The 27,711-nt window shown below is 41.8% G+C and overlaps 1 protein-coding gene across 4 annotated transcripts in view; it reads left to right on the top strand.

Moving 5' to 3' along the window:
• The window catches only part of LOC130304895 (leukemia inhibitory factor receptor-like), a 137,330-nt gene that overhangs the window by 97,296 nt on the left and 12,323 nt on the right, over nt 1-27,711 (top strand). For all 4 annotated transcript variants that reach the window (XR_008854637.1, XM_056551963.1, XM_056551962.1 and 1 more), the window contains exons 9-11: nt 7,211-7,384; nt 9,435-9,524; nt 23,556-23,711. Coding sequence is in view for 3 of the 4 variants with exons in the window: in XM_056551963.1 (XP_056407938.1) it covers nt 7,211-7,384; nt 9,435-9,524; nt 23,556-23,711 (420 nt within the window). In the remaining variant the exon portion in view is untranslated. The remainder of the gene's footprint in view (nt 1-7,210; nt 7,385-9,434; nt 9,525-23,555; nt 23,712-27,711) is intronic.

Genomic DNA, 27,711 nt, shown 5'->3' with positions numbered 1-27,711 from the left:
TTACTTTACACTTTTATTTAGTTTTATTTTTTACTATATATATATATATATATATATATATATATATATATATATATATATATATAATCAGTATTTCCGTGTACATGGGGCGGGAGAGGGGGTGATTTCCTCAGTTCTGGAAACATTGAGGCTTTGTAAAACTGTCTTTTTAAAAGCCTAATGGTGCTCCTTCCCTTCTGAGCCCTGCTGTGCGCCCACACATCACTTTACATACACATATGGGGTATTTCCATACTTTGGAGAAATTAGGTTACTAATTTTGTGGCCCTCTTTCTCCATTACCCCTTGTTAAAAATAAAAATTTAAGAAAATTAACAAATTAGAGGTTACACCAGAATATAATGTAAAAAAAATATATATTTTCACTGCCCACTGTTATAAAATTGTGTCAAACATCTGTGGGGTGTAAATGCTTAGTGCACCCCTTATCACATTGAGGGATGTAGTTTCCAAAATGAAATCACATGTGGGGTTTTTCCACTATCCTGGCACCACTATCATAAAGTAGAATTTGTCATGAACAATCTCAAACAAACAATCTCAGAATCAGTACAGTAGTGAAAAGCATCCCAGAGTTATTAACCCCTTAACGACCACAGACGTAAATGTACGTCCTGGTTTGGTGGGACTTCCCGCACCAGGACGTACATTTACGTCCTGTGTATGACCGCGAGCATCGGAAGGGTGCTCGCGTCATACACGGCAGGTTCCGGCTTCTAGCAGCAGCCGGGGACCCGCCCGTAATGGCCGACATCCGCGATCGTTTTAGATTTTTTTTAAGCGGTATAAAAATATAAAAGTATCTAGCCATGGGTATCATTTTAATCATATTGACCCACAGAATAAAGAACACATGTCATTTTTATCGTAAAGTGTACAGTGTGAAAACAAAACCCTCCAAAATGGGCAAAATTTTGGTTTTCATTTAAATTTCCTCCCGAAATTTTTTTTTTGTGGGGGTTCGCCATACATTTTATGGTAAAATGAGGGGTTTCATTACAAAGTGCAATTGGTCATGCAAAAAACAAGCCCTTATATCGGTCTCTAGATGGAAATATAAAAGAGTTATGGATTTTAGAAGGCGAGGAGGAAAAAACGAAAATGCAAAAATAAAATTGGCCTGCTCCTTAAGGTGAAAATGGGCTTGGTCATAAAGGGGTTAATGCATGAAATGACACAGGTCAGATTTTAGAAATTTGTGTCCATAAGGGGTTAAATGAAGTTGCCACACCTCTGACAATTAAGGGAAAGGTGCAGATAGTCAAAAAATAGGCAAAAACCTTGTATCTCAAGAATGGAGAGGTGAACCAAATAAATAAAACAGTAATGGAATTATGGTATCTAAGGCCACAAGGTAAAATAAAAAAAAGTTGTAACTAATCACAAGTCCTCTTTTAACCCCTTTACGACGCAGGATGTAAATGTACGTCCTGGTGCGTTGGTACTTAACACACCAGGACGTACATTTACATGCGTACATACGTACATGACACAGAGCCACGGAGGAGGGGGCGGTGCTTGCATCACACGTGGCAGGTCCCAGCTGCTATCAGCGATCGCGCTGATGTCAGCCATTAACCCCTCAGATCCCGTGATCAATACAGATCACTGCATCTGCGGCAGTTTGGTCACTAAGATGGATCATCGGATCGCCTGCAGTGCTGCCGCGGGGATCTGATCATCCACTTGCATTCACTTCCAGGCAGTAGAAGAGAGGTGGCATCTGGTAACTATAAAAGCAAGTACACTAAGCGATTGTGGATTGTGTGTCTGTATACAAGAGTGGGAAGTATACAAGTGAGTGAAAGTATAAAAGTGAGAGGGTACTTAAAATTAAGGGAATACTGTAAGAAGTATTGTGAGCATTGTTGAGTGCATTTCTGTGAGTTTTTTTTTTCTCTCTATCTCTGTCTGGGAGGAATACAGGTGGAGAGTGGGTGGAGTAGTTAAATAATTAGCAGCTGATAAATTGCAGCTGCCTGCAGCCAGCTACCCCTTTGCATTCACTTCCAGGCAACTGAAGAGAGAGGTAATGTCTGGTAACTATAAAAGCAAGTACACTAAGCGATTGAGCTAGTGATTGTGTGTCTGTATACAAGAGTGTGAAGTATGCAAGTGAGTGTAAGTATAAAAGTGAGAGGGACTTAAAATTAAGGGACTTTAAATTCAGAGGGTGTAATTGAAATAATTGATTTTTTTTTACTGTGAATTTTTGCAATCCCCAAATCTAGTATGGCCTCCATGATGGAAAAGACCAAAAATATGTTATTTTGGACTTTGGAATTTTTTTGCACGTACACCATTGACCATGCAGTTTAATTAATGATATATTTTTTATAGTTCGGACATTTACGCACGCAGCGATACCACATATGTTTATTTTTATTTAAAAATGTTTTATGGGAAAAGGGGGCGATTTGGACTTTTATTAGGGAAAGGGTTAAATCACATTATTAACTTTTTTTTACACTTTTTTTGGCAGTGTTATAGTTTCCTTTATATTAGGATAGTTAAAGTCCCCCATTATTATCACCTCATTCTGATTTGCTGCCTTGTTTATTTGCCTCAGTAACTGATCTTCTGCCTCTTACATTATGTTTGGTGGCTTATAGCAAACCCCCATCAGAATTTTTTTGATTTTTATCTCCATATATTTCTACCCATAATGACTCCACAATATCGTTTCCCTCCCGTATATCCTCCCGCAGTGCGGCCTTCAGACTAAATTTCATATAAAGACAGACTCCTCCTCCTTTCCATTTTGTCCGATCCTTCCTGAATAGACTATAACCCTGTATGTTGACCGCCCAGTCACAGCTATCGTCCAACCAAGTCTCTGTTATACCCACTATGTCAGAGCCCTCATACCACCGCATACGCAGAAAAGTAAAAAAGTTATAGAGGTCAGTTAGATGACAATTTTTAACGTATAAATTTTCCTGCATGTAGTTATGATTTTTTCCAGAAGTACGACAAAATCAAACCTATAAGTAGGGTATCATTTTAATCTTATGGATCTACAGAATAAAGATATGGTGTCATTTTTACCGAAAAGTTTACTGGGTAGAAACGGAAGCCACCAAAAAAATTTCAAAATAGTGTTTTTCTTCAATTTCGTTTTGATTTTTTATTTTGATTTTTTTTTCCTTTGCACCGTAGATTTTTGGGTAAAATGACTGATGTCACTGCAAAGTAGAATTGGTGGCGTAAAAAATAAGCCGTCATATGGATTTTTAGGTGCAAAATTGAAAGGGTTTTGATTTTTAAAAGGTGAAAATTGAAAGGGCAAAAACTGAAAAACCTGTGGTTCTTAAGGTGTTAAAAGGGGTCTGGATGCATTACTGAAGAATAATAACATTACAGGTTATGGATTCTAGATCTATATGGACAGAAGGGGAATCCAGGGATCTATTCATATTTGTAGTCGGGAATGAATTTTTACCTTGAGTATGAGTTGTTTTTTTTTTGCCTTTCTCTGGATCAACTCCATAGGGACTCATTAGGGTTATAGGTTGAACATGATGGACTCTGGTCTTTTTTCAACCTTATGAACTATGTTACTATGTATGTTACTAAGTTAGAATGGCGGACAGAGGTCCTCACCTGCCTCCAGCCGTCTCCTGGGGTTTTCTGCTCTGGTCTGAGATCAAGCAGGCTAGAGCAGAAGATAGCAGATACAGTAATACTGATCAGTGCTATGCCCTATACGTAGAACTGAACAGTATCTGCAATCAAGTGATTGCAATAAATAGTCCTCTATTTTACCCCCAAAAAGTGTAAAAAAAAATAATAATTTATAAACATATTTGGTATCGCTGTGTGTGTAAATGTCCGAACTATCAAAATATAATGATCCCATATGGTGAACAGCGTAAACAAATTCCAAAATTGCTGCTTTTTTGTCACATCATATTCCAAAAAACATTAATAAAAAATTTACTAAAAGTATATATATTGTATATATTATATGTAGGCAAATGTGGTACCAATAAAAAGTACAGATCACGGCGCAAAAAATGAGCCCTCATACCGCCGCTTATAAGGAAAAATGAAAAAGTTATAGGTTGTCAAAATTTAAATTTAAAGGAATTTAAAATGTACTAATTTGGTTAAAAAGTTTGAGATTTTTTTAAAGCAGTACAATAATAGAAAAGTATGTAGTCATGGGTATTGATCCACAGAATAAAGAAAACGTAATTTTTAATGTAAATTTTACTGGAAAACTAAACCTTCTAAAATTTGCAAAATTGCGGTTTTCTTTTCAATTCCACCACACAAATAGTATTTTTTGGGTTGCGCCATACATTGTATGGTAAAATGAGTGATATCATTGCAATGTACAACTGGTTGCACAAATAACAAGCCCTCATACTAGTCTGCGGATGAAAATATAAAAGAGTTATGATTTTTAGAAAGCCAGGAGGAAAAAACGAAAATACAAAAGTAAAATTGGCCTGGTCCTTAAAGGGGTACTCTGCGCTAAGAGAGAGATTGCGGACCCTTGCAATCTCTTCTGCACACTCCCATTTTTCAGCTGCCGTCACCCCCCTCCCATAGACTTGCATTGAGGGGGCGAGGTGTGACATCACGAGAGGGCAGAGCCGTGATGTCACATGCTCCGCCCCCTGCCCCGCCCATCATCAGCCACAGAGCAATCCTCGCTCTGTGCAGCTGAGAAACAGGGGTGTTGCAGGAGAGATTGTGAGGGTCCCCAGGGCCGGGATCCACACGATCAAACATCTTATCCCCTATGCTTTTGATAGGGGATAAGATGTTTAGTGCAGGAGTACCCTTTTAGGCCAAAATGGGCTTGGTCTTTAAGGGGTTAAGAAGATACCAACAGTAGGATAACAACAGGTATCAATTGTGCATGCTGGACTACTTTATTTCAGATTTCTAGAAATCGTGGTACAAACAAAATTGTAGAATGGCATTTTGGGGGGTTGAAATCTTGACCAGCCTTCTGTGAAAGGACAGCCAAAAGTACTCACCAGCTGGTGTTGAACACAAAAACTTTTTTAAGCGTACTGTAGCGCATTTTTCTGCCCTCATAAGTGCAAACCACATACGTACATCAAAGTGTTATACCATTTTGTTCCTGATAAAGTCTCAAAGGCCTAGATACTGTGAAAGGACAGCCAAAAGTACTCACCGGCTGGTGTTGTACACAAAAACTTTTTTAAGCGTACTGTAGCACCTTTTTCTGCCCTCATAAGTGCATACCACATACATACATCTAAGTGTTGCACCATTTTGTTCCTGATAAAGTCTCAAAGGCCTAGATACTGTAAAAGGCCAGCCAAAATTACACACCTGCTGCTGTTCTAGACAAATACTGTTTTAAGCATATTGAAGCGTATTGTACTGCCCTCATATATGCACTAAGTATGTCAGGCAGAGAAGTGCCAGGACATTCACAGAGGAGTGGCAGAGGCCTAAATTCATCAGGCGCAGGCAGAGGTCGCAGCAGACTAGGGGCGAGTGGCAGCAGGAGTCGCAGTGAGAGGCCTGATCTCCCGGTATCAGCTAGCAGTCGTGTCTTGACCAGCAACCCTTACAATGGGAATGAAACTTGATGGCACTAGCACTAGCTACCATAAATCTTCAAATTAAATTTGAAAATTCATCTTTTAATCTTAGGGATTGTGAAGCCCTATTGTCTCCTCATGCTGCCGCCAACTCCAGGCTGTCTCATTCAGCCACTATATGGTCTCCTTTTGCTGCCGCCAATTCTAGGCTGTGTCATTCTGCCAGATTATGGTCTCCTCATGCTGCTGCCACCTCTAGGCGCTGTCATTGTGCCGCCATGTGAATCCTTGTTAGATTGGGTTTTGTAAACTTGGGAATCTAATATAAATCTTAAATTTAAAATAATCAATGTAATCTTTTCAAGACTGAGGCCCTATCGTCGTCGACATCATATTACCTGTGGAATTATCACAAGAATCCAATTAAACAGCTTGGAGCGATAACAATGAACCATAACTGATTAAATGAAACATTCGCACTTTCACAGTCAGGGGGGCACTGAGAGGCAGGGGCTGTAACAGGTGGTATCTCGTCTGGCGGAGGACCGCCAGCTCAATTCTCACCAGAATGGATAATCAAAAAATTTAAATAAATTCAAATAAAATAAAATAAAAATTACATAAAAAATCTGCCACATCCAGACGCTCTGCAGCAGTGATTCTAATAGTGATGCCTGTAATCTGCATGTCATACGGAATAACAGTATTATTTCACTAACACAGCACACTCCCTATGCCTGTTAGGACAAGGCAAAGTGTTCTACACCCCTATTGAGCCTCTCTGTATGCCATAAATAGCCTTTTTTAATAGCGATTCACCATGAATAAATTCGGACCGAACCAAATTTTTTCGGGAAATTCCGGAATCGGCCGAATCGAATTTTTCAGAAATTCCCTCATCTCTATTTGTAATGAATATAGTTGCTATTGTTTCTAATTGATATGCTTTTCTTTACTTCATATGCTTTCCCCAGGCCCCCTTCTCCTCTTCCCTATCTATCCAGACCCCCTGACTAATAGGTGATGTCTTCTCTAAATGACTCACAGGTGATGTCTTCTCTAAATGACTCACAGGTGATGTCTTCTCTAAATGACTCACAGGTGATGTCTTCTCTAAATGACTCACAGGTGATGTCTTCTCTAAATGACTCACAGGTGATGTCTTCTCTAAATGACTCACAGGTGATGTCTTCTCTAAATGACTCACAGGTGATGTCTTCTCTAAATGACTCACAGGTGATGTCTTCTCTAAATGACTCACAGGTGATGTCTTCTCTAAATGACTCACAGGTGATGTCTTCTCTAAATGACTCACAGGTGATGTCTTCTCTTTTCTGAGTCATTCTCTTTTCCTTTTATTCATTATCCGGCCTAGGCCACAATTAAGATTTCTCCTGCCCAAGACGTGTCTCCACAGAACCTGCCAGACCATCATATTAAGCTCCTTTCTCCAGCACTGTGCCCACCTCATTAAAAACTCCCCAGGTGCAATGCCCCACACAGTAATAGTGTCCCCTAGGCCACCTGCATTTTAACCCTGTGTATTGGGTTTAGTGCTGGGGAACCAGCTATCAGTTTCCCTTTAAAAGATACCCAACATTTGCACATACCTAATTGCATTTTCTCTTCCATGAATAACTCATTATGCTTCATATTTCCAGCAATACCCTTTAAAAATGTAACATTATCTGGAAAGAACCTAACAATGAAATGGAAAGGGAAGAAAGCTGATAAAACATCATATTGCATTGTGTGGAAAACCAGTGACATGAAAGTAGAGAATTCTAGCAAAGTCCTAGAAAATCTTAACAACAATAATGCAACCATACATACAGGTAAGACCTTGGGGATCTACAAGATGGGCAGATAATAAATCATAGTTAACTCTGTATACAATAATGTATACAATGTATACAATAATGATGCTGGCTGGTTGCTAGACTACATAACTTAGCTTCATTTTTAGCAATCCCTTCTCCTGGGCTTTATCAATGGCTCCCCGTACTGAAATACCCCCGAAACTTACAGGAGGGCAGAATAGGATGATCAACAAGCAGATGCTTGGAAAATATTATCAAAATCAATAAAAATCAATATCAGGTCAGATGACTGTAAATTAAGATTTTTGAAGTGGTATGAATAGACACCACTAGAAATACCTAACTACTGTTTTCTTTCTTTTCCTCTAGTTTAGGGTTGAACACACTACGTTTTGGCCCCCGTTAATCATATCCATCAGCATCAGGCCGGAAACGGGATGCTGATGTATACTGTTAACGAGCACAGCAGACCCCCATTCATTTCTATGGCTGAAAGGAGTCACTTTGTCACTCCTTTCAGGACTTGTGCACATTTCAAAAGTGCAACAGCCCCTGTCATGAGTCCGCTTAAAATAGTGCATATGTCCTGAACAGAGTCACTAGGGGTGACTCCATTCAGCAGCAGAAGTAAATGGGGTGCACTGCTTCTGTAAACAGTATACGTTGGCATCCCGTTTTTGGCAGGATGCAAACGTATACGATTAACGGGGGCCAAAACGTTGTGTGTTCCGACCCTTACTCTGACCTAAACTGAAAAGAAAACTGATACATACTCTGGGATCTAAGAGTGTAACAATCGCATCATGCCAGGCTGTGCATGTTGTGCTCTGATCAGTTGGAAGTTGCAGGCCTCGGCCAATAATCAGCTAAGGTGGGGTACTTGATTCCTCCTCAGCTTTCTAACGTTAGGTTCACACTACAAAATTTCAGCCTGCAATTCCGCTTTGAAATTGCAGACAGAAATTCTGTTTAGTAAAATGTCAACGGGTTTTCCGTGCACCCATTCACTTCGGAATTTTTGAAGCGGGAGTTGTGAGCAGAATTCGCCTGAAGAATGGTGGTGCTCTTTCTTCAGGCAGATTTTCGCCACAGAATCCCATTGACTTCAATGGGACTCTCATTTGAAGGCAGATTTTTACCCAACAAGGAATGGAGGCAGATTGGAAGCGGATTGCAGGTGGAATTTCCGTACAGAGTTTAGTCAGAATTTTAACCCTGATTCTGGTCATGTGACCAAATGGTCCAAAAGGGGCCGAACTTTGGTCCTTAGTGCACTCCCACTGTTTTCTGCTTCACATTTCCATTTTGAATTGGGGTAGGAAAATCCGTCCAGAATAGGGCCGGAATACTCGTGGAAATAACAAAAGTATGCTATATGCCTTTATATCTGCTTGATATCTGCCATTATATCTGCTTGATATCTGTTTGTTGCTACTTTGTATTCCTGCTGTTATTTATTGTCATTCTTCCTTTTCTGTTTGCTATAGCTTGTTAACCGTTCGTATCGACCTATTTCCCCCGACCTCCGTACAGTTCTGTTTATTGTCTATTGCATTTTAGTTCAGGGGAGGGACTGGTGCCCAGTTGTGGAACCACTGTTTAGGGAAGTTACACATGTAGGCAGGGAAACAGGTTTCTGGGTAAACTCATGGTGCACTATTTCCTGCCCTACGTGACAAATAGACTATTGTCCAGTAAGCCGCTGGGCTTAGAGCACAGGAGAAGACAAAATAGCATGAGGATTCCCACTCATTATAGTAAAGGATTTTGGTTATATATCCTTCTAGTGGCATCAGCTGCATAATAAGTATTGTATCTTAGCAATTGCCCTCACAAATCATTTGTTTTAGATTTCCAGGTGTGCATTGGGACAAATTCTAGTGATTGTACCAGGATTCTACAGCCTATCTGAACATATGCTATAAACCTAGATGTAAAACCTCTACATGTTTATAATTTTTAAGTATTTACATGATATTATTGAATCCACAGTTTTAATATATAAGTTCACATGTATGTTACCTTGGTGGTGGTGATTTAATAGTTGCTGCTTTTTTATCTCCAGATCATTTTCTCCCAATGAAGTGTTACAAAATTTACATTTACAAGATGAGTAAAAACTTTAATACTGTAGGCACAACATACTACTTAAAGCGTAAGTCGGAATTAGTTTTTGTCCTTCATTTTTGCCTCTGTATAGTGACCGTTAATGAATATGTATTTGTATATTTTGTTCTGAAAAGTGTTGACTTTACTTTTTTTTTTTTTTACTGTCAATTTTTATTAAGTAATTTTACAATACAGAATCAGAAAATAAAAAATAACAAGGACATGAAGGACCCGAGGGTCAGCAAGCATATCAAACAGTATGATAACCAACATCAGGTTTCAAGCTGCCATTAACTCCCAGTCCACCCTCCTCCAACCAAAGCCAGGCAAGACACATCCATAAGAACACAAACATGAGCTTTTCCATATAAAGCCTGAGGAGGGGGAGGGAGGCGAAGGTAGGGCAGGATGGGAGGGGGAGGGGGTGGGTAAAAGCTTTCAGGGCAAGCAAAAACCAAAATGAGTAGGGGAGAAGCCCCTTAACATCAGAAAACACATAACAACAACAACGAAATGAGGGGACACACCAACACAGAACAAGACACATGACAAACACAGAACAAAACACACAACCAAAACATTGGGAAGAGTAGAAGAAAGGGAGGAAACACAAAGAAGTTGTAAGAGCTTTAAACTTTCAAGGAGGGTTCCGATCAGTGAAACGGTCCCAAGGTTTCCACACAGCGAGAAATGAAGATATAGTGTCATTCAGTGAAACAGTGAGAGACTCCAGAGAGCGAATCTCATGCACACGAGCAACAAGATCAGCCTCGGATGGTGGGATATTCCTCTTCCAGTACTTAGCACTGAGCGTTTTAGCTGCTAGAACCACATTCATAAGAAGCCTAAATGGCTTCTTTGATAGGCCCCTATAAGAAAGGTGTAAAAGATAGACAAGAGGGTCCAGGGGGTCAGAGACTTCCAGAACAGTACATAACAGCCTCTGAAACCCACTATGAGGGGACACGACCAGAAGATGTGATAAACAATACCGAGACCCACCCCACAACGCCAGTATTGAGGAGGGATAATTGGGTTTAGTTTATTCAGGAGCTCAGGAGTTTAATACCAACCCATTAGCATTTTGAATTCAGTCTGTTTGTAGGCTGTGCATATGGACGCTTTAGAGGCCCACTCCCAAATCACCTGCCACTGAGGCAAAGTAATAGTAGTGTGTAGGGCTTCATCCCACCTCTGCATATAGCGGTGAGACGGGGCAGCACCATCAGGAGGCAAGAGGAGGATAGAGTATAAACTGGTGGGCAAGGACACAGCCAAAGACCCCCTTTTAGAGGACAGATAATGGCAAAGCTGCTGGTAGTGAAGTGCCTCAGATGGGGGGGGGGGGTGACCCCTATGCAAAGATACCTGTTCAAAGGGTAGGAGAGTAAAAGATAGGGGGTCCAACACATCTGCCCAGCAAAAGAGACCCCTAGAACCCCACTTCCGTACCATCCCAAAGTTAAACCAGAGGGAAAATCAGGATGATAAAGAAAGGATTGGAGGGGAGGAAAGGGGGAGTACAGATGAAATTTCTGAGAGCAGGATTCCCATACATAACGGGAAAAGGACATGGTACCCAACAATGGACCCAAGGAAGCGAATGGGGAGGTGAAACGCCATAAGAGAGCATTTCGGTGGATCGGTGCAAGCCATAGCTTCTCCAACTCCATCCACCAACTATAAGCATGATAAGTGGACCTTGCCGCTAGATGGCGTAAATGGATCGCCCAGTAATATTTAGCAATATCAGGTACACCTAGTCCCCCCCCCCCACTAGACCTACTAGCTAGCATAACCGACATCGGGAGAAGATGCCTTTTAGTATCCCAGATAAAACTAAATATAGCCGACTAACAGGAGCAAAGAGCAGAGAGTGGAACTTTCACAGGCAGAGTCTCGAAGTAATAGAGCAATTTAGGGAGGGTGGTCATCTTGTCCGCAGCTATGCGGCCAAAGAAAGAAATATATTGGGACCGCCATTTCTCCATGAAAGCCCTCAGGTCTTGGAATAGAGAGGGGGAATTAGTGGAATAGAGAGATGAGTAAGATAGCCAAACCCCCAGGTAGTTTATAGCAGAAGGTGACTATCTAAAGGAGAAGTTAGTTTGGAGGAGGGAGGAGAGAGACAGAGGGAGGTTTAAGGGCAGCGCCTCAGACTTAGAAAGGTTCACTTTATACCCCCGAAACCTCACCATAGGACTGAAGAACCCTATACAGGTTAGGGAGAGAGACCAGTGGATTAGTGAGAGTAAGGAGAACATCATCAGCAAAAAGGCAAATCTTGAATTCCTTATCATGAATGGACACCCCGGATATGTCCCGATCCCCCCGGATTATGGCTGCCAAGGGCTCAATGCATAAAGCAAAGATCAGGGGGGAGAGAGGGCAATCCTGCCTAGTGCCATTAACGAGAGGAAAAGAGGGAGAAGAAGAATGAGAGAGTTTGAGGTAGGCAGTAGTAGACAAATAGAGGCCCCACAGTGCTGTAAGAAAATTCTTAGTGATACCAAACTGTTGAAGGGTTGCAAAAAGAAAAGGCCAACCTAGTCTATCAAAGGCCTTCTTGGCATCCAGGCTCAAAATCAAAGCTTGGTCAGACCTCCAATTGATAAGATCTATAAGACCCACCATTCTCCTCGTATTATCACCACCCTGACAGCAGGGGATAAAACCCACCTGATCCTTATGAATGGTAAGGGAGCAGGGGAGGGAAGGTAACATGAAAGGCGTGCTACCAGAGCCTTTGAAAAAAGCTTAAGGTCGGAGTTAAGGAGAGCAATGGGCCTATAGCTGGAGCAATCATAAGGATCCTTATCTGGCTTAGGTATCAAAGTTACCAAGGAGTGCAATAGAGACTGCGGGATCCCCCCCCCCCCCCATGAAAGAGTTGAAAAGGGGGACCAGTCTGGGTAGGAGGGTAGAAGAAAAAGTCTTGTAGTATAAGTAAAACCGTCTGGCCCCGGGCAGTGTCCCGCAGGAAGAGCCTTAAGTACATCAGTTAGTTCCTCGAAAGTAATAGGAGCATACAGAGTAGCACGATCAGACTCCGGAAGAGTCGGTAAGCGGCAACATGAGAGATAGGAGTCTAAGACTGCGGTTCGCTCATCCGGAGCAGATGGGAGTTGAGAAGGGAGGGAGTAAAGCTTGAAGTAGTAGTCAAAGAAGAGTTGGGAAATCTTGTCCGTATAATAGTGAATTATCCCTGAAGGGTCCTTCAGAGCAGAGGGGGATTGGGCCACCTCTCAGTTCCACAGACATCTTTCCAGCATGGTGTGCACTTTGTTCCCTTTTTCATAAAAGCGCTGCTTAGCATAAAGGAGGTGATGCTCCACCTTCCGCAAGACTAAATCAGCTCATTGGGAATGAGCAGCGACCAAGAGTCTCAGCACCGAGGGAGAGGATAGCAAAAGAGCCTCAAGGTCAGTAATTTGAGTTCAAAGTTCCCGAGCCCGAGCCGCAAAGTCACGTTTTAGCCTAGAACCCAGAGCAATACAATGGCCCCGTACCACAGCACAGCCTAGAAGGACACAGACCCGTCATTGATGGCAAAGTAATTAGTGGGATTAGTGGGAAGATGGAAATTTAAGGAGGGAGTTATTTAGGCGCCAATGGCAACGTCTAGAATAGGAAATAATGGGGGAAAAAGAGAGAAGAACTGGGCTATGATCAGACCACGAGATAGGGTTTAGGGAGACACCAGAAAGCATACAAACCATAGGGAGGTTACCAAAGAAATAGTCGATACGGGTATGAAGTTTGTGAGGGTAGGAGTAAAAAGTAAAGTAACAATAAAATACCAAGCTTAACTATAACAAGGCATCAATGCATCAATGTGGCATCAATATGCAATTCCAATGGGAAGGCAACCAGACATGATCCCATCGGGGAGAAGGGATGGGCAAAACAGGGATAGTCCCAATAATCCACAGTAGAAGTCCTCAAGGTAGATCAGGAGCAGGGCTCCGCTGTCCCTGAGGGGCGATCTTCCTTCCAGTAGCAGAGCGCTTGGCCCGGAGAGGGTGCCACACAGGGGGCAGAGGGGGAGGTGGAGGTGAGAGACCCCAGTCCATAAGTTGCGGGACAGGTAAGTCCAGGGCAGAACAGAAGGCCGGAAGGTCAGAGTAGGCACGCAGAACATCGGAGCGTCCATCTTTGCGGGCATGTAGAGCAAATGGGAAGGACCACCTGTATGGGATCTGGTGAGAGCGGAGGACCACTAGGAGGGGCTGAAGCATCCGTCGTTTCCACAGGGTCCCCCAGGACAAGTCCTGGTACAGCTGTATTGGAGCACCATCAAAGTCAAGTTGCCACCGGAACCTGGCCTTAGCTATGATCGCTTCCTTCAGTTGAAAGTCCGCAAAGCAGCAAATGACGTCCCTCGTGGGACCATTAGAGGGTTTCAGGCAGAGAGCATTGTGGGCACGCTCAAGTTTAATCTGGCGAGATGGAGGTTCACCCAGAATCATATTAAATATTGCTTCCAGCTTAATATGGAGGTCTTCCGCCTGGGTCGCCTCAGGGAGGCCACGACTGCAGATGTTATTACCTCAGGCCCCTGTTATCCAGGTCTTCCACGTGGTCATGGAGATCGCTGAGAAAGTCGGACTGAGAAGTAATGGTAGACTGTATTATGAAAAATAGAAAAACAGACAGACCGATGCACATCTAAGCGTAATTATCCTTATTAAAGGAGATGGAGTAAGACATAGGCATAAATGTACTCACCTATATGTGCTGCGCTATGAGCACAACACCACAGCTTGCTTCTTCCCACAGTGAGTGGTATATGGAGGAGTGCAGCCTGCACTGATCCCGTGTCCAGCAGATGGAAGACGGTCAGGTAAATTCAGGTAGTGGAAGGAGGTCTCCCGGAAAATTAGTGCAGTCAGCGGCGCTCTCCTCCCAGTATGGAAGGGTTTTTAAATAATACCCGGCAAGGTACGGACTTGATAAAATAACAAACAGTTTATTTTACAAAGGCAAACGAACAATGCATTTCGAGGGGCGGGACCCCCTCTTCGTCAGGTTCTCATCCTGATGAAGAGGGGGTCCCGCCCCTAGAAACGCGTTGTTCGTTTGCCTTTGTAAAATAAACTGTTTGTTATTTTATTAAGTCCGTACCTTGCCGGGTATTATTTAAAAACCCTTCCATACTGGGAGGAGAGCGCTGCTGACTGCACTAATTTTCCGGGAGACCTCCTTCCACTACCTGAATGGTAGACTGTAGGCGTGCAATATAGGCCCTGGTGGTATCATTGTCTTCCTCAAGCTCCTCAACCCTATCAGAGACATGTTGAAGATCCTGAGGGAGAGAGGAGATTTCAGCCCTGCAAGTGTCCTTGACTTCAGAAATAAGGGAGCGAAAGTCCTCTTTAGTAGGGATCTTTGAGAGAAGCTGACTCCAGTCAGGAGGAAAAGGCAGAGGCATTTATTCTTCTTGTCCTATGTCTGTATAAAATAAAGGTGAAACTCGAAAAATTTGGATATCGTTCAAAAGTCCATTGTATTTCATTAATGCAACTTAAAATGAAAGGAAGCAAGAAGTGCTCCAAAATCTCCTGGTAGATGGATGCATTGACCCTGGACTTAATGAAGCACAGTGGACCAACACTGGCAGGTGACATGGCTCCCCAAATCATAGTAATTGGGGGGGGGGGGGGGACTTTGGGGTTTTCATGAGCTGTATGACAAATCACGTCTTGAACTATCTTACTTTGCATGTAATGAGTCTCTCTCATATATTAGTTTCACCTTTTAAGTTGCATTACTAAAAGAACTTAACTTTTCATGATATTAAAATTTTTCGAGTTTCAACTGTACATATTATATACATACAGTGGGGATCAAAAGTTTGGGCACCCCAGGTGAAAATTTTTGTTAATGTGCAAAAAGAAGCCAAGGAAAGATGGAAAAATTTCCAAAAGACATCAAATTACAGATTAGACATTCTTATAATAAATATGTCAACAAAAGTTAGATTTTATTTCCATCATTTACACTTTCAAAATAACAGAAAACAAAAAAATGGCGTCTGCAAAAGTTTGGGCACCCTGCAGAGTTAATATCTTGTACTGCCCCCTTTAGCAAGTATCACAGCTTGTAAACGCTTTTTGTAGCCAGCCAAGATACTTTCAATTCTTGTTTGAGGTATCTTTGCCCATTCTTCCTTACAAAAGTCTTCCAGTTCTTTGAGATTTCTGGACTGTCTGTCACGCACTGCTCTTTTAAGGTCTATCCACAGATTTTCAATTATGTTGAGGTCAGGAGATTGTGAAGGCCATGGCAAAACCTTCAGTTTACACCTCTTGATGAAATCCCTGTGGATTTTGAGGTGTGTTTAGGATCATTATCCATATGTAGAAGCCATCCTCTCTTTAACTTCAGCTTTTTCACAGATGGCATCAAGTTAGCATCCAAAATTTGCTGAAATTTAATTGAATCCATTTTTCCTTCTACTCGTGAGAAGTTCCCTGTGCCACTGGCTGCAATACAACCCCAAAGCATGATTGCTCCACCCCCATGCTTAACAGTTGGACAGAGGTTCTTTTCATTAAATTCTGTTCCCCTTCTTCTCCAAACGTACCTTTGCTCATTCCGGCCATAAAGTTCAATTTTAACCTCATCGGTCAACAGAACTTGTTTCCAAAATGCATCAGGCTTGTCTATATGTTCATTTGCAAAGTTCAAATGCTGATTTTTGTGGTAAGGACGTAGAAGAGGTTTTCTTCTGATGACTCTTCCATGAAGACCATATTTGTACAAGTATCTCTTTATAGTGGAATAGTGTACCACATCTCCAGTGTCTGCCAGATCTTTCTGGAGGGATTGTGCAGTCAAACGTGGGTTTTGAATTGTTTTTCTCACAATCCTGCGAGCTGTTCTGTCTGATATTTTTCTTGGTCTTCCAGATCTTGCTTTAACTTCCACTGTTCCTGATGACTGTAATTTCTTAACCCGTACAGGACCTAGGGCGTATGCATACACCTTCTGTACCTGGGTCTTAAGGACCCAGGGCGTACAGGTACGCCCGTGGGAATTCCGGTCCTTGCCGCGCGCCGGGCAGGGATCGGACTGGGGTGACTGCTGATATCAATCAACAGGCACCCCGCGCAAATGCCGAGGGGGGTCCTCAGACCACCCCATGTCGGCGATCGGCGCAAATCGCAAGTGAAATCGCACTTGTGATTTGGGCAATTCCGGGTCTTACGGGTCACGTGTGACCCGATGACCCGGAGATACAAGGTGATCGGGGGTGTAGAATACACCCCCTATCACCTACTGTATCTATGGGGAGGTGGCGATTTCGCCACCCCCTCAAGAGAGCTGCTATTGGCTGGACGATCGTCCAGCCAATAGCAGCCGGCAGGGGAGGGGTTAAACGGCATCCTCTGCAGCGCTGACCGTTAGCTGGGTTCAGTCAGCGGTCAGAGCTGCAAGAGAAGCCAGGGACCCCCCCTCTGCCCGATCGGATCGCCTCAGGAGACCCGAAGATTCCCTAGATCAGGGACAGAATCAACAGAGGGAAAGATAGGGAAATACATGTAAATAAAGTTAAAAAAAAAAAAGTATAAAAAAAGTTAAAAAAATAAACCCCCCCCTGACCCCCTAATAGGGCTCAAGAGTACGCCTCATCTTTTTTTAGCGTGACCCGGGCCCTATTAGGGGTTCAGGGCGCTGCGATTTGCCCCCCCCCCCTTTTTTTTTGGGCCGCAGCGTTTGTTTTTTTTTGCACACATAACGGTGTGTGATTACTAATCACACACCGTTATACATAGTTACACCAAGCACTCACTACACACTCCCCCCCCCCCCCCACACACCCAAACCCCACCACCACCACCCCCCCCCCCTCCACTGTAGATAAAAGGCGATGGCTCGCCGGGCATTTTCGGTAGCGGAGGCATACGCTTTTCTTGCCTCCGAATCCGAATCTGCCAGTGAGTACGAGGAAGATCCAACATTCCTGTGTTCTTCCTTGTCCTCCTCATCATCTAGTAGTGATGATGAGCCCCCTGCACGGCGGCGGAGACGCCGCCTGGCGAGGCCACGCACCCCCGATGAAAGTGCCCCAGTGGCTGGCACTAGTGCGAGTGGTGATGCCGCTCATACTAGGAGTCCGACCCCCCAGGCGAATTTACCAGAGCTCCCTTCCGGTGAACCTGTCTGGAGACCCCCAGAGGGTTATCAGCCACGGGTACCGGAGTTTGTTGGCGACTCCAGAATCCGGATTGACACGGCTGGGTTCACTGAATTTGACTATTTCAGTTATTTTTTCAGTGACAGCCTGGTCAATCTAATGGTGGAGCAGACGAATCTGTACGCCAGGCAGTTCATCGCCCACCACCCAGATTCTTTTTTGGCCAGGTCCAATGAATGGTACGCCGTCAGTGCAGCAGAAATGAGGACATTTTGGGGCCTCTTGCTGCATATGGGCCTGGTCAAAAAGCCCAGTGTCAGACAGTACTGGAGCGGGGACATCCTATACCAGACCCCGCTGTACAGTATGGCCATGACACGTAAGCGGTTCGAGGCTATTTGGAAATGCCTTCATTATGCAGATAATGAGGCATGTCCACCCCGAGGTGATCCCGCCCATGACTGGCTTTACAAAGTGAGGCCGGTCATTGATCACTTTGGGGCCAAATTTTTGGAGGCCTACGTACCACTTAGGGAGCTTTCGGTTGATGGGTCTCTTATCAGTTTTAAGGGGAGACTCATCTTCCGCCAGTATATTCCCTCGAAGCGGGCGCGGTATAGCGTGAAGCTATATAAACTTTGTGAGAGTACCTCCGGGTACACTCTCAAGTTTAGGGTGTATGAGGGACGAGATTCCCGTATTGAACCCCCAGATTGTTCCCCCACTCTGGGTGTTAGCGGGAAAATCGTTTGGGACCTTATGTACCCATTGCTGGATAAGGGTTACCACGTGTACGTGGACAACTTTTATACCAGCATCCCTCTCTTCACATCCCTTGCCGCCAGATCGACGTCCGCTTGTGGGACCGTGCGGAGAAACCAGAGAGGCCTCCCTCTAAATTTGATCCAGACACCTATTCCCAAGGGTGAGTCCCGTGCCTTTACCTATGAAAACCTGTTGCTGGTCAAGTATAAGGATAAGAGGGATGTCCTTATGCTGACCACTATTCATGGTAACGGCAGCTCACCTGTCCCTGTGCGAGGTACCACAACAACGGTCCTCAAGCCTGATTGTATTCTGGACTACAATCAGTATATGGGGGGGAGTTGATCTCTCAGATCAAGTCCTCAAGCCATACATGGCCATGCGGAAAACACGTGTATGGTACAAAAAAGTTGCGGTCTACTTGGTGCAGGTTGCCATGTACAACTCTTTTGTACTGTACCGGAACGCTGGCAACACAGGGACATACCTCCAGTTCCAAGAAGAAGTCCTAAAGGTCCTGATCTTTGCTGACCGGGAAAGAACAGGCCGGACTTCCCAAGGAACTGGAGTAATAGGTGCCAGGATCGTCCAAGGCCAACACTTTCCAGGTGAGGTCCCCCACACTGGAAAGAAGGGACGATCCCAGAAAAAATGCAGAGTGTGTAACAGGAGGGGGATAAGGAAGGACACCACCACTCAGTGTGACACTTGCCCCGATCATCCGGGCCTCTGCATTAAGGACTGCTTCAGGGAGTATCACACTTCCATGGAGTACTAAATTTTCCCTCTTCATTAAAATTTTCCATAATTTCACCCCAATGTACCAAGTCCAGAGTACATTCCAAATTTTAACCCCATAAAACCACTAAATTGCCCAAAAAAACTATTTCATAAAAAAATAAAAATAAAAACTGAGTCATGGGTCCAAAATCCAAAAATCCAAAAATGGGTCATGGGTCACTGAGTCACTATCATCGGGGACTTTTTATGTTGCCTCAAATGCGCAGCGCTCTCTCTCTCCACCTGAGCGGGGTGCGCATTTGAGGCAACAGGTTAGGGACGGCCACACACGTCACATTCCCAGAATGATGATTCAGAGCATAGGGTTTGGGGTGGGCATATTTTTTTTAGTTTTGGCTATGCTCTGGGTCATCATTCTGGGAACATATCCTGTTTTATAATTTTATGTCCCACTGTACCCCTTGTTAGTTATTAGTGTACCCCATATAATGCCCCTTGAGGGGGGGTCCCACTGTTCTGGCTCCATAGGCAGCTGTCTAGAAGCTCCAGGCCCCTGACTGCCCTCCTGTTCCTCCGTGACCAGTGAGCAGAACCGATCAACACCCAGATATGAGTTATGTCCTTACTCCAAAGAAATGTATTTACAAATGTTTTTATTTTTTTTTTGCTGTTCTGGCACTAAATGTGACATGCCCCCCCATTTCAGCAAAATGTGACTCCTTCTCTTCTGAGCATTGTAGTGCGCCAGCAGAGCCCTTGACATCCTTACATGGGGTACTTTCATACCCAGAAGAGATGGGGTTACACATTTTGGGGGACATTTTCTTCTATTACACCTTGTAAGAATGTAAAGTTTTGAGAAAAACAGCATTTTAGTAAAAAAAATAAAAAATTCATTAATTTACACATCCAAAGTCGTCAAACACCTGTGGGGTGTTAAGGCTCACGGTACCCCTTGTTACGTTCCTTGAGGGGTGTAGTTTCCAAAATAGTATGCAATGTGTTTTTTTTTTTTGCTGTCCTGGCACCATAGGGGCTTCCTAAATGGGACATGCCTCCCCAAAAACCATTTCAGCAAAATTAGATTTGCAAAAGCCAAATAGGACTCCTTTTCTTCTGAGCATTGTAGTGCGCCAACAGAGTGCTTGACATCCACATTTGTGGTGTTTCCATACTCAGAAGAGATAGGGTTACAAATTTTGGTGGGCATTTTCTCCTATTACCGCTTGTAAAAATGTAAAATTTGGGGGGAAACTAGCATTTTAGTGGAAAAAAAATTTAAAATAATTTACACATCCAACTTTAACGAAAAGTCGTGAAACACCTGTGGGGTGTTAAGGCTCACTGTACCCCTTGTTACGTTCCTTGAGGGGTGTAGTTTTCAAAATAGTATGCCATGTTGGTTTCTTTTTTGCTGTCCTGGCACCATAGGGGCTTCCTAAATGGGACATGCCCCCCAAAACCATTTCAGCAAAATTAGATTTGCAAAAGCCAAATAGGACTCCTTCTCTTCTGAGCATTGTAGTGCGCCAATAGAGTGCTTGACATCCACATTTGTGGTGTTTCCATACTCAGAAGAGATGGGGTTACAAATTTTGGTGTGCATTTTCTCCTATTACCCCTTATAAAAATGTAACATTTGGGGGGAAACTAGCATTTTAGTGAAGAAAAAAAAAATCATTTACACATCCAACTTTAACGAAAAGTGGTAAAACACCTGTGGCGTGTTAAGGCTCACTGTACCTCTTGTTATGTTCCTTGGGGGGTGTAGTTTTCAAAATAGTATGCCATGTTGGTTTTTTTTTGCTGTCCTGGCACCATAGAGGCTTCCTAAATGGGACATGCCCCCCCAAAACCATTTCAGCAAAATTTGATTTGCAAAAGCCAAATATGACTCCTTTTCTTCTGAGCATTGTAGTGCGCCCGCAGTGCACTTGACCTCCACATATGTGGTGTTTCCATACTCAGAAGAGATGGGGTTACACATTTTGGGGGGCATTTTCTCCTATTAACCCTTTTAAAAATTTTAAATTTGGGGGAAAACTAGAATTTTAGTGGGAAAAAAAAAGAAAATCATTTACACATCCAACTTTAACGAAAAGTCGTGAAACCCCTGTGGGGTGTTAAGGCTCACTGGACCCCTTGTTACGTTCCTTTAGGGGTGTAGTTTCCAAAATAGTATGCCATGTGTTTTTTTTTTTTTGCTGTCCTGACACCATAGGGGCTTCCTAAATGCAACATGCCCCCAAAAACCATTTCAGAAAAACTCACTCTCCAAAATCCCTCTGTCGCTCCTTCCCTTCTGAGCCCTCTAGTGCACCCGCCGAACACTTGACATACACATATGAGGTATTTCCTTACTCGAGAGAAATTGGGTTACACATTTTAGGAAGATTTCTCTCCTTTTACCCCTTGTAAAAATTCAAAAAATGGGTCTACAAGAACATGCGAGTGTAAAAAATGAAGATTTTGAATTTTCTCCTTCAATTTGCTGCTATTCCTGTGAAACACCTAAAGAGTTAACAAACCTTTTGAATGTCATTTTGAATACTTTGAGGGGTGCAGTTTTTATAATGGGGTCATTTGTGGGGCATTTCGAATATAAAAGCCCTTTAAATCCTCTTCAAAACAGAACTGGTCCCTGAAAAATTTCGATTTTGAAAATTTTGTGAAAAATTGGAAAATTGCTGCTATACTTTGAAGCGCTCTGGTGTCTTCCAAAAGTAAAAACATGTCAACTTTATGATGCAATCATAAAGTAGACATGTTGTATATGTGAATTAATATATAATTTATTTGGAATATTCATTTTTCTTATAAGCAGAGAGCTTCAAAGTTAAAAAAATGCAAAATTTTCAATTTTTTCATCAAATTTTTGAATTTTTCACCAAGAAACGATGCAAGTATCAACAAAATTTTACCACTAATATAGAGTAGAATATGTCACGAAAAAACAATCTTGGAATCAGAATGAAAGGTAAAAGCATCCCAGAGTTATTAATGCTTAAAGTGAAAGTGGTCAGATGTTCAAAAAATGGCCGGGTCCTACAGTGAAAATTGGCTGGGTACTTAAGGGGTTAATTACATTCCGAACAGAGGATATTGACATCTAAAAACGTTTTGCTATCTTCTTATAGCCTTCTCCAGCTTTGTGAGCGTCAACTATTTTCAGTTTCAGATTTCTAGACAACTGCTTAGAAGAACCCATGGTGCTGATTGTTGGGCCAAGGTCAGATGAGTCTGGGCATTTAAAACCTTTGAGATTGACATCACCTGGTCTTCCCAGATGATGATTGAGAACAATCCATGACACTGGCAGGTCTCAGCTTTGCAAAGGGGGCAGTGCATGCTGTAAATTCTACAGGGTTCACAAACTTTTGCAGACGCCATTTTTTCGTTTTCTGTTATTTTGAAAGTGTAAATGATGGAAATAAAATCTAACTTTTGTTGACATATTATAAGAATGTCTAATCTGTAACTTGATGCCTTTTGGAGATTTTTCCATCTTTCCTTGGCTTCTTTATGCACATTAATACAAATTTTTACCTGGGGTGCCCAAACTTTTGATCTCCACTGTATAATTGTCAATAAAATGCATTCATCTAATCTATTTATCTTAACTGGAGTGCCATGGATCTATAATGATTTCTGGGTTCAGGAACCCTTTCGACAAAGCACCCCCACTAGAACGAGAAATTCAGAACCATTTGTCTGAACATTAAAATAATAGTATGTCATAGACAGGAAGGTTTATTAGGGAGAAATGAAAGGGGTACTTCGGTGGAAAAATTTTTTTTTGTAAATTACTTCTATTAAAAAATCTTAATCCTTCCAGTACTTATTAGCTGCTGAACACTACAGGGGACATTATTTTCTTTTTGGAACACAGTGCTCTCTGCTGACATCTCTGTCCATTTTAGGAACTGTCCAGAGCAGCATGTGTTTGCTATGGGGATTTTCTCCTACTCTGGACAGTTCTTAAAATGGACAGAGATGTCAGCAGAGAGCACTGTGCTCGTAATGTCAGCAGAGAGCTCTCCGTTCCAAAAAGAAAACAATTTCCTTTGTAGTATTCAGCAGCTAATAAGTACTGGAAGATTAAGATTTTTTAATTAGAAGTAATTTACAAATCTGTTTAACTTTCTGGCACCAGTTGATAAAAAAAAAAAAAAGTTTTTCACCAGAGTACCTCTTTAATACTACAGTAGTACCAATTCCCAAATTATTCTTATTCACATAAGATTCTCAGGTAATATTATTATAATCAGGGGGATTGGCCAATCTTTTATTTTGCAAACTTTACACTCTTCTTGGTCACTGTGAATCTTATTTGTCTTATATCATTAAGTTTTATGAAACATATGACATTGTAAGCGTATGTTTTTATAAATAACATAAATAGAAAATGACATCTGCGTTACTTTATTTCAGCTGCATTGAGCATAGGACCAGGAAATTTCACAGTGGAGAATGTTACTGCCAACTCAATTCTCCTGAAATGGGATGCGTTTGATCTTGATGAATGTCAAAAGATTTTACAGAACTGGATTATTAACAAAAAAGACCATGAAACCAATGACTCAAAAGGTAGTTTATTATATTTATGTTAAAAGGATATGTCCACAGGTTTTATACAGCGTCTATACAGTGGTAAAGTAAATTGTTATGTTTTACAAAAGTTATGTTTCACTTCAATAGATACAACAGCTGACACATGCCCATCATGCCCATATGCAAATATTTATATATCAGTATAAATTCACTGTAAAGAGAAATTCAAATATCTGCAGTCCAAAAAGAGTTGTCCCGAGAATACTGCAAAAATGATCAACCTATAAACTACAGTAAGCCGTTTTAATTTAAGTGAGATTGTTATGTTAAGTAAAAGGCAAAAAAAAACATGAAATTTGCTCATAATAGAATAAAAAGGCTTTCCAAGTTCCATGATGCTGTCAATTTGTTCTATCAATTATTGGGAATTACAATAATTGGACCCCTACCAATTGGTACAATAATTGGACCCCTACTCATGGCACATCTTAGAGATGTGGTATATCCTAGAGATATGACATCAGTGTTTTTTAGTGGACAACACATTTTATTTAATTCCGACTCTGACATAAATTTTACTGAATATATCAGTGTTATTCCTAAATATGACCAAGAAATCAAATTCTAAGTATTTTAGCATTTTGGATCTGTTATTATTAGTGTTGCTTGCGAATATTCGCAATTCGAATTTTAATCGCGAATATCGCATATTCGCGAATTAGCAAATATTGCGAATATAGCACTATATATTCGTAACTCCGAATATACATTTATTTTTGCATATGCGAAAATTTATGCGCATATGCGCATATTCGCGAATATTGAGCTCTCCCTTATTTACTGGTATAGGGAACTATGACTAGGGCATTAACTCTGTGATTTTTTTGCCTATTGAAGCCAATAGGCCCATTGTGGTCTATGTGGGTCTCACGGCATGTAAAACAGTAAGATAAGCAGGACTGTCTCGGCAGCACAGTGGATGGGAGACCACCACTGGTTTGAGTCCTGGGGTGGGACAGAGAGTTACAGTGTTTCTGAGTTGCCAATAGCAACCAATCAGATTGCTTCCTTCATTTTTCAGAGGCCTTTTCAAAAATGAAAGAAGCAATCTGATTGGTTGCTATGGGCAACTGCACAACTCTTTCTCTACACAGGTTTTGATGAATCTCCCCCATAGAGGGAGATTAATCAAAACCTGTATAGAGGAAAAATTTCTGAGTTGCCCATAGCAACCAATCAGATCACTTCTTTCCTTTTTCAGAGGCCTTTTCAAAAATGAAGGAAGCAATCTGATTGGTTGCTATGGGCAACTCAGAAACTTTTCCAGGAAAAGAAGCTGAGTTGCCCATAGCAACCAATCAGATCGCTTCTTTCATTTTGCAGAGGCCTTGTGAAAAAAGCAATGTGATTGGTTGCTATGAGCAACTCAGCAGCTTTTCCAGGAAAGTAAAGTTTAACCACAACACTGTAACACTGTAACACACCCCGGGACTCGAACCAGTTGTGGTCTCCTATTCCACTGTGCTGCCGAGACGATCCTGCTTATCTTACTGTTTTACATGCCATGAGATCCCCATAGACCACAATGGGCCTATTGGTTTCAATGGGCAAAAAATCACAGAGTTAATGCACTAGTCATAGTTCCCTATACCATTAAAGAAGGGAGGGCTCAATATTCGCAAATATGCGCATATATTTTTGCATATGCGCAAAAAAACGAAAAACGAATATAACGAATATGCGAATTTCGCGAATATATGACGAATATTCGTCCATATATTTGCAAAATATCACGAATTTGAATATGGCCTATGCCACTCATCACTAGTTATTATGGAGAGTAAAAATGTATGTTGCAAATATTAACCCCTTAAGGACTCAGTTTTTCAATTTTCCACCTAAAAATCCATATTATGGCTTATTTTTTGCGTCACCAATTCTACTTTGCAGAGACATTAGTCATCTTACCCAAAAATTCACAACGAAACGGGAAAACAAATCATTGTGCAACAAAATTGAAGAAAAAACGCCATTTTGTAAATTTTGGGGGCTTCCGTTTCTACACAGTGCATATTTAGGTAAAAATGACACCTTATCATTATTCTGTAGGTCCATACGGTTAAAATGATAACCTTCTTATATAGGTTTGATTTTGTCGTACTTCTGGAAAAAATCATGACTACATGCAGGAAAATTTATAAAAAGGTCATCTTCTGACCCCTATTACATTTTTATTTTTCCACATACAGGGCGGTATGAGGACTCATTTTTTGCTCCGTGATCTGAAGTTTTTATTGGTACAATTTTTGTTTTGATCGGACTTTTTTATCACTTTTTATTCATTTTTTAATGGTATAAAAAGTGACCAAAAATACGCTTTTTTGGACTTTGGAATTTTTTTGCGCGTACGCCATTGACCATGCGGTTTAATTAATGATATATTTTTATAGTTCGGACATTTTCGCATGCGGCGATACCACATATGTTTATTTTATTTTTTATTTACACTTTTATTTTTTTATGGGAAAAGGGGGGTGATTCAAACTTTTATTAGGGAAGGGGTTAAATGACCTTTATTAACACTTTTTTTTTACTTTTTTTTGCAGTTTTATAGGTCCCATAGGGACCTATAACACTGCACACACTGATCTCCTATGCTGATCACTGGCGTGTATTAACACGCCTGTGATCAGTGTTATCAGCGCTTGACTGCTCCTGCCTGAATCTCAGGCACGGAGCAGTCATTCGTCGATCGGACACCGAGGAGGCAGATAAGGGCCCTCCCGGTGTCCTGTAAGCTGTTCGGGACGCCGCGGCGGTCCCGAACAGCCCGACTGACTAGCCGGGATACTTTCACTTCTAAAGGGCTAATACCGCACATTGCCGTGATCGGCGATGTGTGGTATTAGCCGCGGGTCCCGGCCGTTGATGAGTGCCGGGACCGACACGATGTGATATCGCGGGAGCCGGCGCGGGACGTAAATATACGTCCTGCGTCGTTAAGGGGTTAAAGGGGTACTCCCGTGGAAAACTTTTTTTTTTAAATCAACTGGTGCCAGAAAGTTAAACAGATTTGTAAATTACTTCTATTAACCCCTTAAGGACCGGAGGTTTTTCCGTTTTTGCATTTTCGTTTTTTGCTCCTTGCCTTTAAAAAATCATAACTCTTTCAAATTTACACCTAAAAATCCATATGATGGCTTATTTTTTGCGCCACCAATTCTACTTTGTAATGACGTCAGTCATTTTGCCCAAAAATCTATGGTGAAGCGGGAAAAAAAATCATTGTGCGACAAAATTGAAAAAAAAAAACGCTGTTTTGTAACTTTTGGGGGCTTCCGTTTCTACGTAGTACATTTTTCGGTAAAAATGACACCTGATATGTATTCTGAAGGTCCATACGATTAAAATGATACCCTACTTATGTAGGTTTGATTTTGTCGGACTTTTGGAAAAAATCATAACTACATGCAGGAAAATTAATACGTTTAAAATTGTCATCTTCTGACCCCTATAACTTTTTTATTCTTCCGTGTATGGGGCGGTATGAGGGCTCATTTTTTGCGCCGTGATCTGAAGTTTTTAACGGTACCATTTTTGCATTGATAGGACTTATTGATCACTTTTTATTCATTTTTAAATGATATAAAAAGTGACCAAAAATGCACTATTTTGGACTTTGGAATTTTTTTGCGCGCACGCCATTGACCGAGCGGTTTAATTAATGATATATTTTTATAATTCGGACATTTCCGCACGCGGTGATACCACATATGTTTATTTTTATTTTTATTTACACTGTGTTTTTTTTTTTATTGGAAAAGGGGGGTGATTCAAACTTTTAATAGGGGAGGAGTTAAATGATCTTTATTCACTTTTTTTTTTCACTTTTTTTTTGCAGTGTTATAGGTCCCATAGGGACCTATAACACTGCATACACTGATCTTCTATGTTGATCACTGGTTTCTCATAAGAAACCAGTGATCAACGATTCTGCCGCATGACTGCTCATGCCTGGATCTCAGGCACTGAGCAG

The sequence above is a fragment of the Hyla sarda genome, chromosome 1 (genome assembly GCF_029499605.1).
Source record: "Hyla sarda isolate aHylSar1 chromosome 1, aHylSar1.hap1, whole genome shotgun sequence".
In the NCBI taxonomy this organism is placed as follows: Eukaryota; Metazoa; Chordata; class Amphibia; order Anura; family Hylidae; genus Hyla; species Hyla sarda.
Note: the sequence above shows the minus strand (reverse complement) of the source record. Positions and strands in the feature narration are given on the sequence as shown.